General features: G+C 39.8%; 2 protein-coding genes across 2 annotated transcripts; both read right to left on the bottom strand.

Moving 5' to 3' along the window:
* Positions 1-5,900: 5,900 nt before the first annotated feature.
* On the bottom strand, positions 5,901-10,852 carry MPC (maternally expressed pab C-terminal). The gene is made up of 3 exons (XM_019198799.2): positions 10,448-10,852; positions 6,489-7,561; positions 5,901-6,367 (listed from the first exon to the last, which is right to left on the bottom strand). The coding sequence occupies exons 2-3, from the start codon at positions 6,678-6,680 to the stop codon at positions 6,170-6,172; spliced, it is 390 nt and encodes a 129-aa protein (XP_019054344.1). The 5' UTR covers positions 6,681-7,561; positions 10,448-10,852; the 3' UTR covers positions 5,901-6,169.
* On the bottom strand, positions 8,365-15,932 carry LOC104603726 (DUF241 domain protein (DUF241)). The gene is made up of 2 exons (XM_010267821.3): positions 15,045-15,932; positions 8,365-8,619 (listed from the first exon to the last, which is right to left on the bottom strand). Exons 1-2 carry the CDS (start codon positions 15,930-15,932, stop codon positions 8,365-8,367), a joined length of 1,143 nt encoding a protein of 380 aa, XP_010266123.2.
* Between the last annotated feature and the right edge of the window lie 485 nt (positions 15,933-16,417).

Genomic DNA, 16,417 nt, shown 5'->3' with positions numbered 1-16,417 from the left:
GCTATTCCTTTTTTGTTTTTCATTTCATTAGCAGAGCAGCAGCACCTTTAATTTTGTCTCATATATATATATATATATATATATATATAGGGACGAAGAGAAGGACACCCACACCCACCCACTGGCCAATGGCCATGCACTGTGTTACTTTTACCTTTCATCTTTCCATTCATTATTCATTATATGCGTCGCTCGCCATCTGTAACTTTTTTATTTTTTAGCCTTTGCCCTTTGGAAATTGGGACTAGTAGGGTCGTGTTCATCAGGCCAAGTCTTAAAAGGAATTTCACAGAGGCTATACTATTCATGGTCGAGGACAACGGAATCGAGGCCAACATCATCATCATCATCATCGCACTATAAAAGTATAATCGACTGTAACACCCATCACTTTCTCATGTTCATGATTCATGAACGCTTCCCATCCCCCCCTCTCTCTCTCTCTTTCTAGAATTCTGTCTGTATCTGACACAATTCATCAACTTCTAGGTGGGTGCCAATCCCAATCCCAATCCAAATCCAAATCCGATGTGGAACAGCGCTAACGTCAAATAACAATGATTTTTAGTCCTCGTGAAATCCATGAGCCCACTTCTCAAGTCTGAACTGAACACCGACGGATTGGGATAGAATTAATGGTGGGACCTACACCTATCCATACACTGAGTTCAATCTCATGCTCTTTTTCTCTTTTTTTCTTTTTTCTTTTTCCCGATGAAAACAACATACAAACTCGAATGCTGGAGAAAGGGTAGAGCTAGCCAACGGTGACCCGTTCCTGTGGGTTGTAGTGCATTTGTGCCTGTGCATGTGCTTGTGTCAGTCCCTCACTCAATCTGAGGAATACACGCGTTCCCACGCTACCTCCTTCGGGCTCCTACTACCAACTTCCAACTTGCCAACTATTGCATCCTATAAAACCAGGATCTGCCTGCCCTCGCTGGTCCAACTAATCACTGGGCCCGCCTCGCTGGCTCTCACAGCTGGGCTGATTGGGGAAGTGGAAACAGGCGCACCTTATATCCAGATTGGCCTGTTCAACTTACCCACCTTTTGACGACCATCTGAGCAAAGTGCCTCCATGTTCATCTTTCGCATATCCTCTACTTAGTTTTCTTTACACTGCATTTTTTTGTAACAGACATATGGATTCAATTCTCACAACCAATGTTTTAAAAACCAACCCAGAGACCAAACTGTTTTTGCTTCTTAGTAGTAGGTTACCGGTTTGATCAGTCAAATCAAACATTTCAGACCATGCCACGTCAGTGTATATATGTATATAAATATATATTTTATCAATAAATAATGTATAAATATGTTTTAGATATATGTGCTATTGTATATTTAATATATGTTTTCATAAAAGATTGCAATTTGAGGTTAAAAAGGGGGCTTTTTCACAAAAATAGCAAAGCAAGACGTCTACAACCCTTGGGATGCATAGATCTTGAAAAGTTACCAAAAAAAAAAAACACCGCAATTGGACATCAGAGTGCAAAATTATGGCCTCCAAAAGTTTGCATGTATTTAGTGTGCAACCCGAGACTCGTTCACTAGGTCAAATTGGTCGAGTCGAATAGTTCTTGACCAAGCCAACAATTTTTATCATTTGATGAGTTTTAATTAAACGGACCCAAAATCCTGACCAGACGGTTCGACTGACCAAGTCAACAACGGGTAGTAAACATTGCTCACAACCACCGGTTATTCAGTGGCCGGGGATTCGAAGTCTGAACATATCACCAAAATACCAAAAAACAATGTTTTTATTCATTTTATTTTTTTTTACAAGAAAAGAGAGCTTATTCTATTTTTTTTTCTCTTTCCTATGAATATCCCCATCATCGTCATATCTATAATTGGAGAGATTCCATTTGATCAAATTTAGCTGATAATATAAGTAGGCTGTGTTGTTGGCCGAGTAGTCCGAGGTCCGAAGTGGCTGAGGGCTGGTAGGCCCACCCTCCAAGGAGTGAAGAAAGGAAAATGGTTGAGGCCCCAGGTTGGTACTTGAGGCGGAAACTTCGATGCTTAAGTTAGTAAAAATGCGGTGCAAGGTGGACGAGGCCCGAGGTGTGAACACTCAGACGAGACTACAAAGGAGACATAGAATTCTCAAGTACTTGTTTTCGAGTCTAAGTTCCAATCATTTACCTTGAAGGGATTGCCTTTTATTTATACTTGAAGCCGCATGGAGGTAGATGAGCTCAGACAGTCCAGATGCGGTCCGTACGCAAGGGGCATGATCATCCGATGTCACCAGGTGACTCCACGCGTCATTAATCCCGGTTCCATGCGCATCCTGATTCGGCCCACTCTAAACGCCGCTGCCAAACGCGTGCGGCCATATGCGCCTACATCAGGTTGCATCTATATTCTATTAAATCTGAACTTGATCTTTGAAAAGCCATAAAATTGTGAGAACAGTTAGTTCAGATATATGAATATTTTGAATCGTTGAAGGAAATGCTGATGAATATTGATGACAATAAAAAGTCTCAATAGGGGCTTGAACTCGGCTCGGACTTGACCGGTGGGGTTGAGCACAATCTCAGGACTCGACCGGGCTCAATTTGCACCCTTACCATTTCTACAAAACCTTTTTTATTTATTTATTTTTTCTGATAGACATTGGAAGACATCAACAAGACCTAACAGATCCTCGATCCAGTAGATCCTCCATCCTAATTTTCTCAATCATCGGTCTGGATCGTTCTAGAGCCCAATCAGGTTGATCCTCACACCCAAGCTCTGCAAGAGCGTCTATCAGCATGTCAGCTTCTAAGAAGGTGTGCTTGAAGATGAAGTTATTCTGCTCGGATCGGGTCGCCTCACCTCCTTTGATATCGAAAATGATGCTGCTTCAAGACCAAGGTGGAATAGTATGCATCGAATAGTGATTACAGAATCACCTTCTCGCACTGCAGACTCATCGTACCACGAATTGCTTCCCTCGCCACCCATGTCTATGCAGTATTGATGGAGTTGGTTTTTTTTTTCCTATTGATTTGAAAGAAAGCTTCAGAGTTGTGTCATAATAATCCCTAACAACCCAAGCAATTATTGGATTTGAGGGAAAAGGGACCAACCAACTAGGATATGATATCTGGGGCCATTACTTCCCCTTCCATAATTAGGCTTTCACCATACATACATCTGTAGTTCTAAAGGTAACGTCTTATGATCCATTATTAATTGTAGAGTTTTTAATTTGTATAATTACTAGTTGATTTTGTTTTGTTTTGGAAACCGATGAAGGGAAATTTGGCCCGACCTCGCAATCACCCGACATGTGGCAAAGGCAAGTAGCTCGGGACAGTAGAGCGCCCGAAGCGAACATCGGAAGCAAGTCCAAGCTCACTACCGAGCCCGAACTCCAGACCGTTGTACTGAGTCCGAGCTCCCTATTAAGAGCGAGCTCCCTATTAAGGGTCCGAGCTCCCTAAGTAAGAACTCGAGCTCCCTGTTAAGAGCGAGCTCCCTGTTAAGGGTCCGAGCTCCCCAAGTGAGGACCCGAGCTCCCTAAAGTCTGAGTTCCCTATTAAGAGCAAGCTCCCTACTGGGAGTCCGAGCTCCCTACTGAGAACCCGAGCTCCCTGCAAGGAGCACGAACTATACTGGGCCCCAAGCCTCACAAAGCTGACCCGAGCTGGCCCATGGCAGCTCGGAACACTCCAAACCGAACTCAAGACACCTCGCTCGCCACTCCAACACTTGACTTCCGAAACACCAGGCCGACCAAACGTACCCGACACCAAGGACGTCCGTATCCACGGGCGACGCACCTGACTGATTCGAGATCTGACGCCTGACAGCCGCATTTCAAACGGCTTCCTGCTACCGCCACCTGCAACCATCATCACTAGCCGCAGAGACCGCTCCGACAAAAGGAACAGTGGCGGTTCTGTCCGACCAGAGGAAATGACATCCGAACTGGCAGGAGTTTAGAAATAATTATGCCCGACCTGACGGAAGCCTGGAAGTGAGTGCGCGAGGTGGTTATAAAAGGCTTCTACCCCCCAGGAAGGAGGTATGCTAACTTTCGCGCTATCTGGTTTATCTTGCCTTTGAAGGATTCTAACTTGAGCTTCGGAGCCCTTACGCCGGATTCTCCCCGGAGCTTCTCTTCTCCTTCCGTTTCAGGTCCCTGTTACTCAGTTCAGAGGCAAGATCATTGATAACTAAGACCGGCCAGATTGTGCTTCATTAGAAACGGACAGGAAAAATAATTCACACCTCCGAAAACTGAAGTATATCTTTATAGGCAGCATTTATAAATGCAAATTAAATACGGTTGGGGTTATTTATGGAGTTCAGATTGGAGCCGTACATGCACATCTCAGATATTCCCAATACACGGGCTGGGATGGACTGTGGCCTGTGGGGCGCCCATGCATATTCTTATTTATATCCCTTAGAAAATGCATCCCAAAAAGTGACAAAGGTTAGGTACTTTGCTATATATTCAATATCCACCCCTCCCCAATAGTCCTGGGTAGCCAAGACCAGTATTGGTCATTCGGTAATAGGGCTAATGGTTTTTTTTTTTTTTAATGTATTTCAATAAAAAATACCAGAGAATTCCTTGAAAACACTACATACTTTTCTTCAATTGATGAGAGAATAACAAAAGGAATCTTGTCAGAAATTAATAGGAGAAGAGAGACAAAAATGTAGGTGATGTGGCGGAGAAAATAGCAAGTGAGACTTCGTTCTCAGTTGAGCTTATGTATTGTATAATTTGAGACAATTTCATTAAAATACAAAGAACACAACTAAATGCCTGAAAACGGGCAATGGAGACAATATCCATGTGAAGCAGGTTACGGTTGGGTATTAGAGAGGAAAGAATAGGAAACCAAACGATCGATATGGTACATCTCCCACATGATGCGGATCTTCCTTTTTCATGTGAATCTTCTTTTGCCCTCACTCACATGTGTTTAATCATGGAACTGAACTGTGTGTATGTGAAAGAAAGGTGCGGGAGGATGAAGATGATTCATATTTCATAATATAAGTGGGTCCGACACAAGGGGCCACCGGGCCGTTGTGTTGTCCCATGAACGAAAAGACTCCATTCAGTCAGCGACAGGTGTCTCTCTCATCTCTCATTTACATGTATGGTCTCACAGGTGTAATGGAACACCTGCTACAGAGTACAGATGAGTACCAAAAATAAATAAATAAATAAAAAATCGAATACAAAGTACATGATAAATACAGACGATCTTGTAACAAAACACATTCTGACCTCTCTACACAGCACATTTCACCCTGAAATTTTCAGGAGACCCACCATTAAAGTGGGACCAGGGGGAAGCTTTTCTACTTGGACCAAAAACAAAGGAAAATCTTTGTGTTGAAAGGGCTTTGGAATTTCTGTCTATGCATATCACCATTCGATACTACACTCCCTAAAGAACATCGTTGAGCTTCAAATTTAAACTTATTTGAATGGAGATTTGTTATTCTACCTTTTTCGGTGGGGTCGAGTGGTCAAGGTCATTGGTGGGTTAGTGGGTTTTCTTTGATAGCTTTAAACAACTCTTTTTTTTTTTATACGGTTTAATATAATTTGGTTATTCAAAACCAAACACCTCGTTACTCTTAGGCCATGTTTTTTTGAGAAACACATTTACCTGGTACCTGGGTAAGTGCATTTATCATGTTCTTATTTTGTTTGATTTATCCAGGTAAATGAAGTTCTTATTTTCCCATGTTCTTTTGCAACACCCACTTTCCTGGGTAAATTGTTATTTTTTTCATCTCTTTCCAATTTTACCCTTTGGCCCAAATTCATGTTTTTTTGGACATTTTGTCTCATTAACACATAACCTGTCCAAATAATAAGTTGAATAACCTGTTCAACTATAATCTGTTCAAGTAACAAGTTCAAAATAACCTATCCAAACAATAACTCATTCAATAACCTGTGGAGGAAAGATCAAGAACACAGAATAACTTGTTCAGATCTCACTACAAGGCGCTTTGAATCACTCAAAAACATCATTAAGAAATCTGATATAGCAAGTTAAACATCATACCACTAATAACAAGTTAAAAACCACTTCACAAAACAAGACATTAATTGATGTTCCAGATCAAAAACAGTTGGGTGGATCCTAGCACTGCTTCTTGGAGCACAACCTCAGATAAGGTATATTTAGTTGACTGCAATCTCAGCCGATAAATAATTTGGATGAATAGAATCCTGTCTAGAAACTCTGGTCTTGGAGAGTTTTAGCACTTGCATTGCTTCTTCTACCTTGTCAGCCAATGACTCGGGTGACTCCAGCAAAAGAAGCAGTTCTGAGTTATCCATCTCCAAAAGCATTCCAGTTATTTTTGCAGCAAGATCAGGCTACAAACAGAAGATATATAGATTTTATTGAATCTATACAATATATTTTATGATAAACAAGAATATGTTCATACACCTAATCTTACCTTGTGTTTCTTGACAAGGGGATAAAGGCACTCACCAAGTATATGTTTCTGGTGCTGGGGGTAGCAGCAGCAAGCATGCTGCTCGACATGTTTGATCCTTGGGATGCAGCTCCAACAAAGTCAGAAGCAGTTGGTGGGACTGTAGGTCCATTGCTCACATCAAGTGAGCGTGCATTTGGAACATACTTGGTCTGTCCAGCTCTTTGCGATTCAAAGCTCAGAGACATTATTGCAAATAATGGCAGATATATAACCCACAATTCAGGACATGAATCAGTGAATATCTATCTATTATGGAGATAATCTACAAATCTAATGCAGAAATGCATCTCTTCATTGAAAAGGAAAATGGAAATGCATCTTCAAGAAAACAAAAACTCCTATGTCTCTTGAATTGTACAAATTTCTATATAGGTAGAAGTAAATTAAAGTTTTTTTTGTCCCAAAGAAATTAATTTAAAGTTTTTTGTCCCAAAGATCTAATCTGAACCTAACACATTTACAGCCCCTTGATCCCAACCCAACTTACCAGAAGCTTTGCAAGAGATGCACTTAGATTTTGAGTCTCTAGTGTAAAAACTTGGGTCTGACAAAAACTAAGGATGGGTTTAAATTGAGGCTAAAGGGATATGAGCCCACCACTAATTGATAAATAAGAAAACAACAAATTCCAAGCAATGTTGCTCATCCTTCAAGTCTGAATTGCAATAAAACTAAAGATGGAAAGGAACTTCTGCCACTACTCTTTAAGTCTAAATTGCAAACAATAGATTGAACAAATATGGCATCTAGAGCTATGTGCGTGTGTGTGTGTTTGTGTGAGAGAGAGTGGGCGGGCAAAGCAAAGCTCAATATGAATGACATTGTTAAGATCCAAAAAGAACAAAAGATAAAGAAGATAAGTAGTATTTAGGACAAACATAAAAGTGTCTTAACAACTCAAACTAAACTAAATCTAACCTGCAAGTGCTTTTAACTTACTAATAACTTATGAATAAGGTCTTTAGCTTCAGCAAAGTAGTTTGGAAATCTCATATCTCTGGCTATGATTCTTTGAAAAAATGAGCCATTCACTTGCATCTTTGAAGGGAGAAATTCCCAAAAGCATCTGATACAAGGTGCATCCAAGTGCCCAAAGGTCATTGTTGTTTCAACATATATACAAAAGAGCAGATGAGTCATCATATATAATTAAAAGAATGGCTATGATTCTGCTTGACTTGCAATATTTTCAACAATAAAAATAAGGTGAGAACCCTAAAGATCAATCTGAAAACCAAGGGGATTCATATAATGAGTAACAACCCCTTCCCTTTGAGAATGGCCTTCCAGTCTCTTCTTCTAGTGCAAGTAGCAAAAAATTGAGCAGAACTGAAAAAATGGATTGTGCAACAGACCATTAGAGTTCTGGTGACACAAGAGAATCCAGTTGAAACAACAGGCATTTTCAAGTTCTGTACATGAAAGCTATGATTAAACTAACTTCTGCTAAAAGTGTGAGTAGAATCTAGAGTTTTGGTGACACAGCAAAGCTTTTGATTGTCTAAGGGCGTGTTTGCCAATATGTATGATTCTATTTTCAAAACAAAAAAAAACTATCACATCAATACAAACAATTCTTTTTTTTTTTTTTGAAAAAAAAAATCACCTATATTGGCAAACACCCTCTAAATAACAAATTAAGACTTGAAAATGGAGACAGAAGTTTGATGATCAATTCTGCTACTTTGGTAAGGATCACACCATAAGAAGAAAAAGGAATTTGATTAGCAACAAAATTGAAGAGAACAGTACCTACAGGGCCATACAAATTCCATTTCAAAAGGCTCCCTAGGTACTAGAACCTCATAAATATGCATGTTATGTTTATAACCCCAAGATTTTAATTAGGTCCACCTCCTTATTCACCACCTATCCCAAGTCTTCCCTTCTCTGAACAATGTAAGTTTTGTCAATTTTCACCTCCCTCTCTAGAAGCAAACAATCTGAACCCAAATCATCCCTTTCTTTAACGCCTTCAAAAGGTTTTGAAGTGTCCTTTACCCCAAGAACCTGACCGGTGTTATCCTCAATTGCCTCCCTAGCTTCAAAGACTACTTCCCCTACTTCTTGTTCAGAAGTAAGACCAAGGCTGTTGACTTGACGGTCAAGAACATTTTCAAACTCCTTCAAACAAAAGTCTTGAAACAAAGAAAGTAAATAAAGAAATACTTTTTACCCTCCAACACCCATATAAGCAGTACTGTTGTTTGGTGTTGGAACCATATATCATATAAGATAGTAGTGTGTGGGGTAATGGGGTTATTAATGTGACCTCCCTATTATAATTCGTAACTTGTAAGTAATTCAGACAACCAGGAAAATAAAGGATAACTGGTAAGAAGCCATTGGATCCCTCCCTATCTCCCATAATAGATCTCAAAAGCCAAACTCCAAAATTGTCTTCAACTCGTTTAAAAATTTGAGGTTCCTGCCTAAATAGAACCATCTCAAACTTAATAACTAACATGTTCTTTACACTGTAGGTGGTATAGAACTCTGCTTCCCCCTCAATTCTCTCTGAACATGAATCATGGTTCGTTTAGAGCTTTTACTGTTTTCACTTCCAAATAAGAAGCCTATCCCTCGATGCTTTCCAGGCAAGAGAAAATACACAATTTCTAACTAATACTCTAATTCACCCAGTTTTCATCTATAGAAATTTCTTCAAACTTTTAGCAGTAACAAAATCAACACATTGATTTTCTTTTTGAATTTCTAGGATGAGATTTATGATATTTTTACATTTTCCTTATAAGCAGCAGCATTTTCATTAATAAAAGTTTATGTGAAAAGGAGTGGAACAAGAAGACATTCATTCCAAGATTATAGCCTGGTATACAATTACAGAAAGATACAGAAATTAATAAAAAATAATACATGTATATTTCAACCTAAAATAGCAGAAATTGCAAAGAGTACAGAAATTGATAGAAATAAAAAGGATGTATGTTTGAGCCAAAAAATATATTTCAGACAAAAAAAAAGCAACAATTGCAGAAAATACAGGAATTGATAAAAAATCACAAAATATGTTTCAGACAAAAACTAGAATATTGGAAAAAAAAACAGAGAAATTTATTAAAAATAAAAATATTGCATTAAAAAAAAAACAGAAATTCAATGGAAACTAAAATCTTATTGACCAACTTTCCCTTCTTTCAAAATCTAAAAAAAAAGGAATATATTCACACAACTTTTTTTGTAGTTGATGGAACCAGGAACCTTATAAAATATGGATACTCCGATGATCAAACAAAAAAAAAAAATCAGATTCTCTAGTGTTTAGAATTTAAAACTAGTGAACATTCTACTGTAGCATTGGTTGCATGCAACCCCAATGAAATAAGAATACATCATTGTTTAAATAAAAATTAGTTGATGTAATGTCTTAAACTTATTTAAAAAACAGGTATTGCACCATTTGAGAATGGTTACGTAATCAGGTTAAACAACAATTTACAAGGCTCGGTAATATGTATTATGTAGTTTGAAGTCGGAACTACTGACTACAACACATTGCTGGTTATGTTCACACAACTACACATTAGACATTTTAGTAATGACAAGGGTTACCGATATTCGCGTTGTGCGGTTAGATAAATTTGAATATCAAAATTTTGTGGTCAGTAGATCCTAAATCGTTTGATGAAGAGGCCAAAATTTTTCAAAGCGAATGGTCATGTCCGTATTTTGTGAACTTTACTTGGTTCCTGATCGATTATGGTTGGAGAAAGCATCCAAGTTATCTCAAGGTAAAAACTCTATTTATATAGCATCGAATGGCACATTAGGAAATTCTCCCGTATATTGATTCTCATTCTCAGAGTTTCTACCTGCACGACATCTGGTCGGAAATTTAAAATTGTAAACCGTAAAATTAATGGAGAAAAAAACATCTGGTCAGATGAAATTGAAACGGCGGATCAACAGGAAGAGGAATAGTGATTCTTACCATTTCAATGGAGAAAAAAGAACAGTGAGCAGAGACGACAAGCGAAGCAACAGCAGCTCAATGGTGTCGACAACAGAGTGGAGGAGGATGAAGCAGCAACAATGGAGGAGAGTCAATGATGGAGCCGATGACTAGATCAAGCAGCAGCAACTTAGAGAACCAATGGCAGCAAGATGATGGAGTGGAAGAGGAGAGCCAAGAGGTGAGAGGAGAAACGCAGAGGCCGAGGGGAGGCATTTTGAGATTTTCCTTTTTTATCTACTTACCCTCCACTCAGGAAACCAATTTACCCGAGTGTTGCAAGGGTATCGTTTACCCGGGAAAATGAAACTTACCGTGGGTCCTATACAATTTTAGAATTGGAACGTGAATGGGATTCTCAATCCCATTGACCAACCCCTTCACTTCACGAAAAACGAAATGGCCTTAATAGTTTGCAATTGAGTCATCGATTTGTTTAAATAAAACAAGCAAATTAAATGATGGATGCCAAAGGCCTAATGGCAGGGTGCAGGCAGCATCTGATCTCAAACTCAAAAGTTAGAGAGAGATGGTAGTACATAATTTTGGTTTCAGTTTCGTATTTGAAGTCTGATGCATTTGGAGAGTAAGTGTAACAACCCACATTGACCCGCTCTGACTCTTTTTCAAGTCGTTTTTGTCCACTAGCTTCTGATCTCATCCATTCCTAAACCTTTTGTTTCTTTTTTTGATAAATGGAATCCATGCATCCCTTAATGAAGAACCTCTTGAATGTGAACCCTGAGACTTGAGCCCATGAGCCATGACTATGCTGGCTTGCGAGCGGAGCGGTGGCAATACTAGTAGTGGATCATGGGCTTATATTACTCTCACACTCCAGAAGGCCATCTTGATCCCATTTCCTCGTTGTTACTTATCGCTTTGCAAATGAGCCCGACCCGAATCCAATTGAATTGGTCGTCGTTGAATCCAATTGTCTCTCACCAGTCACCACCAAGTGGGAGGGGGGGGGGGGGGGGGTACTGTGGCCAATTCCCCACTTGGTTCTTGTCACTGGTGTCATTACTCAATGAGGCTATCGAGGGACAACGGACAAATATGTATATCATTATATATATATATATATCAATCACACTCACTCTATCTTGTATTCTTGTAATCATTTTTGTGGTTCTGCGATACCATCCTCCTTGGTCCTGGTCCCTTTATTTGTATGTATTCCACTTCAATAATAATCAATGCCATTTAATGGCCCTAACGGCATGTACCTAATTAAAAAACGTAAGACATCATCATCGTCAGTCATCATCAGTTGATCACCACCAGGACATGGGCCAACGGTGGATATAGACGATAGAGTAGTAATGATAAATGAACTCCCTTCTCACCCAGAGGCCAGAGGTGAGATGTATATTCTTCCAAGCACCACTGCACCACCAAGTTGGGTTACTTTTGTTTAGCTAAGGCAATCCGTCTACCTCCATATCATTAGATATATATACATAGTAAGTGGGTCATCAAAAGCTGGCTGGTTAAAAAAGGAAGGACGTACGCACAAAACCAGCAATAATCATACGTTGGAAATTGGAATCAAAGGCTTAAGGCTTGCACCATTTTTTGACGACTACAAAAGAGAGATTATATTTATATCGTTTCTACTTTCCAGAGAACGTTCTTTATTTATTATATAAAATGGTACTTGTGTGAATAACTAATTTTGGATGCTACACACATTCCCTAGAAATAAAAAGGAAAGCCTCTGGCCATCACTGTTAAACCATAAATGCTTAGAAGCAAATTCATTTGCTATACCCAATACATGGGTTCATTTGTTGTTGCAACTTGCACGAGTTGTATAAATGGAGCTCAGACTTCATCCTCACAAAATCCGTCTACACACCATCCTTACAGCCGTATATTCGGAACGTCTCTGCACTAGTATGATTTTATTCGTAGGGAGATATTCCCAATGCATAATTAATTGCAAGTGCCGTGAGGATAGTGTGAGTTTGGATTTTGTCCAATTCGTATAAATGCAAATGCAAATGCAGAGTTTAGAAATACCATATACAAAGTTTTGCACCAAATATATTTATATTTGGCACTCTGACCCAAAAATAGTTGGGCTAGAAAGTAAGAATATGGTGTGCTGCTGACACAGAGGATTTAGGCATACATTGAACTGGACCCTTTATGTGGCTGTTCTCTTATCATTTTAACGTCAATCTGACCATTTAATATTGGTAGGAATTGAGCTTTGGGCCTACCATCTAAAGGCCCATATGTTGGTTAATCTTATTAACCCATGGATCTCGTTTAACCTAATTAAGTAATTGATGGGCCTGGGCATAGTGATTATTCATAGAAAACTCATCGTGGAGCAACACTCAAGCTCAAGCAGTCACTATCTTCATTTTTCATTTTGTAGTAGCACTTTTAATCCACAACAGATCGTCTCTTATACGGAATGTCATGTGAGATGGGTCGTGATTTTCTGAATATCTGCCACCTGGTAATTTAAAATGACCCTACCCCTAAGCAACGGACCACTGTCCCCAAAAGGCCAAAACCCATCCCTGTCCTTCTGTGGAAGGGGTGGGAAAAAAAAAGTAGTAGTAGAAATATTTCAATTTAGAATTAACAACAAGAATGTAAACTCAAGTTAAATCAAGAAAGAAGAGTGAAGACCGCCGGGAGCGGGTTTATTCATGTCCAAGTCTGATTATGTAGTTGATGATTTGTAGGACATGTTTGGGTCGGCTAATCCTGGCTTCTTAAGTTGTCAATTAATTAAAGGATAATGTGTTACTGTTGGTTGACAAGTTGACATCTCCAAATGAAATGGGATGCGTCCAATCGTGCCTCCATATATGGTCTGGCCAAAATATATACCGGGAAGCCGAGACAGGGTAATTCCAGCTCGACTCACATGGAACTTGGCCCTACGTACTGCTGCCAGATACCACCCTACTCACAACTCACCTACTGTCCTGTCCAAGGCGGAAGCGGAACGAAAAGGTTCCAATCAGATGGGGGAAAAGAACAGCTATTACCGCAAACCGCAAAATGGTGGTCCTTGTGTGGGCACTGGGCAGGCAGAATAATTAATATTTAAACTGAAGAAGAAAATAAATGTAGTGATGAACTGGAAAGTCCTCCTCTTTCAAGTTTTTGAAACCGTCAAATATGAAAATCTATATTTCTGAAACACATGTTTTTAAAGCATGCATGCATCAGATGTATATTTAAGCTTGACTTGCTTAATATAAACATAAAAGAAATGAAGCTGTGTATTATTGGGGTGGAGAATCAAGTGACAAATTAATTAAGCAACACCTAAATGATAACAACTCTACATTATTAAGCTTGTTCTCGTGGCTTCATTGGTGTATATATACATATTTAAGTGTATAGGCCCAGCAAAATAACCCCTATTTTAAGTTAAATCAATAATGCAGTTATGCAACCCAAATCATGTGCTGTTACAGTTAACAGTTTCTGGTGGTGGCCAACTTGCGACCAACAGCCAAGAAATTAAAATGGATAATTAAAGGCTGATCCCGAATTTCAATTTCTAGACCTTGAGTTTTTTGTGTATCAACGACATGTTTGGCCATGGATGAGTTAAATTAAGATTGGCCCTCGATATAAAATAGACCCGAGACCGTAGGAGGAATATTGAATTTTGAAAACAACCCAAATTCATTGAGACTATAAGCTGGCTAGCTGCGCTAGATAGAGAGATATTGTACTAACTATACATAATAGGGATCGTGGTTGGATGCCATACTGCAACTTGGGTTGCCTCTCAAATATGAATACACAATATCCTCAATTGAGACAGGAAGGGGTGGGGTTAATGCATGGTTTCAAGTTGCCACTAAATAACTCTTCTAGAGTTTGATGTGTGATGTGTCCTTCCTTATCATCAACCATCCGACTTACTACATTATTAATGCTTTAGGCTATGTTTGATTTAAAGGAAAAAGTAGAAAAACCTTTACAAACCTTGTATGGATTTCTCTATTTTTCCTTTTTCTTCCCTACTTTTTTTCCTTCACACCAAACACAGCCTTAAGGTTTAAAGTTAATTAAACAAACCTACAAACGCGCGAGTGCCCATGTTTTAATTAGCTTGATATTTATTCACTTCTGGGTTTATCATTTATGTGAATGTGAGAATGAGATTCAATTTCCATTCATATTCTCATCAAAATATATCAATCAATTAATGCTGTTAAAATGGTGCAAAATGCAATTGTTGGTACAAATTAATGAATTTTTTTCCCTCTGCACTTACTACCACCACATACATGATACATCTCAAGCCTCAACTATGGAAAAATTAAACAAGAGTTAAGCGAGAATGATAAATGTCGGCGAGTTTCGGCTCGACGTCGACCCAGAAATTTAGAAAGGGCCTTCATTTAATTTAACAGAATACATGTATATGATCGTTACTGTACACACCACTACAGCCTCTCTTCACGCTCCTGACTCTTCTTATTTCCCGCTTCTTTTTAACTCAAATAACAAAATTTTGAATCTTCAATAATTAAACTCTCCAATCCATCACTCTTATTCTCTATTGTGTGAGAATGTTGAGCAGAGAAACTCTGGTGTTGATGAAACTCCTAAACACTCTCTCGCTTTCACTCTCAATCCCTCCAATGCAGTCTTCCAAAGCCTGCATTCTTCGCAATGTCATGCGCACCTCCTCTTCTCCTTGTTTCTTCAAACGGCACAGGCTCTCTACTCTTACTTCTTCCAGCTCTCGAATTCCCTCCTCTGCCTCGATTTTCTTCGTCTTCTTCGAGGGTCTCCATAGCATCCAAGACTTGGATGACAATGACGACGACGACGACGGCGACGAAGAGGATAGGATTCCGTTGAAGAGTAAGATGGACACTGATACGGTGACGTCGTTGACGTCCTTAAGGACTGCAGCTAACTCTGCATCGCCATCTGATACCGACACAGCTCCCGGAACCATACTCTTCCCGATACATCGGACGACAGAGACGAGCTTGGACATCTCCTTCTCCATTTTCTTACGAGCCTTGACGTAAGAGGCGATCTTGGACTCATCTCTCCTCCTTATGGCCACCTGGGCGGCCAGGTGTTCCTCCTTAAGAGCCAAGAGTGCAGCTCGGAAGATGCCGTAGACGTCGACAAAGCGGAGGAAATCTTCGAGGAGCTTCTCGACCCAGTGGGATTGACGGCGGAGTGAGTCCTGAGTCTGGGGAAGCTGGAGGAGGTCGTCAAGAGAGTCGTGAATGCACCTGAGACGGCTCAAACCGTCGCAAAGCCAGGCGGAATTCCGGGAAAGGGCTTTAGATTCCCAGGTCTTGAGCTCATTGATCTCATCCTTGAGCTGGGAGATCTGGGGGTGTGCTCTGCATGGGAGACTAGTGGATCTGATATGGTAGGATTTCTGCGGTCGGGATGGACGGCTGGGATGCTGGTTTGGGAAAGAAAGGGTGCGGCGGAATCCGGGAACCATATTTTGTTTCTTCTTCCTCTGCGTTTTGTTCTGCAACGACTCTGTTGATAATGAAAACCCCTAAAGATAAAAGACAAAAAGGTTTTGGGGACTTTGGCGGAGACGAAGCCTTTCTGCCCCAGGGAGGGATTAAATTTATAAGGCAGAGGAAGTTGGGAGATTTTAATAATACTAAACATATATGATTTCATAATAATGGAATATGAATAATGAAGGGGAACTAAAAAAAAAAAAGTTGCGCACGAGGGGGTGGGTGGGGAGGGGAGAAATGGGTGAAGTGATTTGAAGGAACTCAACATTCAACAATCAACATAACTGGATCCGCGAATAAATCCAGCTGTACCGAATCATTATCATATGCACGACAGCGATCATGTGGGCGGGGGTGGTTTTCCGAGGCGCTTGCGGATTGTGGTTTTCCTTCTTGGAGGAGAGGAGACAGATACCACGTGCATATGACACGTTCCTAATTAAACGGTAGACGA

The sequence above is a fragment of the Nelumbo nucifera genome, chromosome 5 (genome assembly GCF_055504915.1).
Source record: "Nelumbo nucifera cultivar China Antique chromosome 5, China Antique-T2T, whole genome shotgun sequence".
Classification (NCBI taxonomy): Eukaryota; Viridiplantae; Streptophyta; class Magnoliopsida; order Proteales; family Nelumbonaceae; genus Nelumbo; species Nelumbo nucifera.
This window is presented reverse-complemented; position numbering and strand designations above follow the sequence as displayed.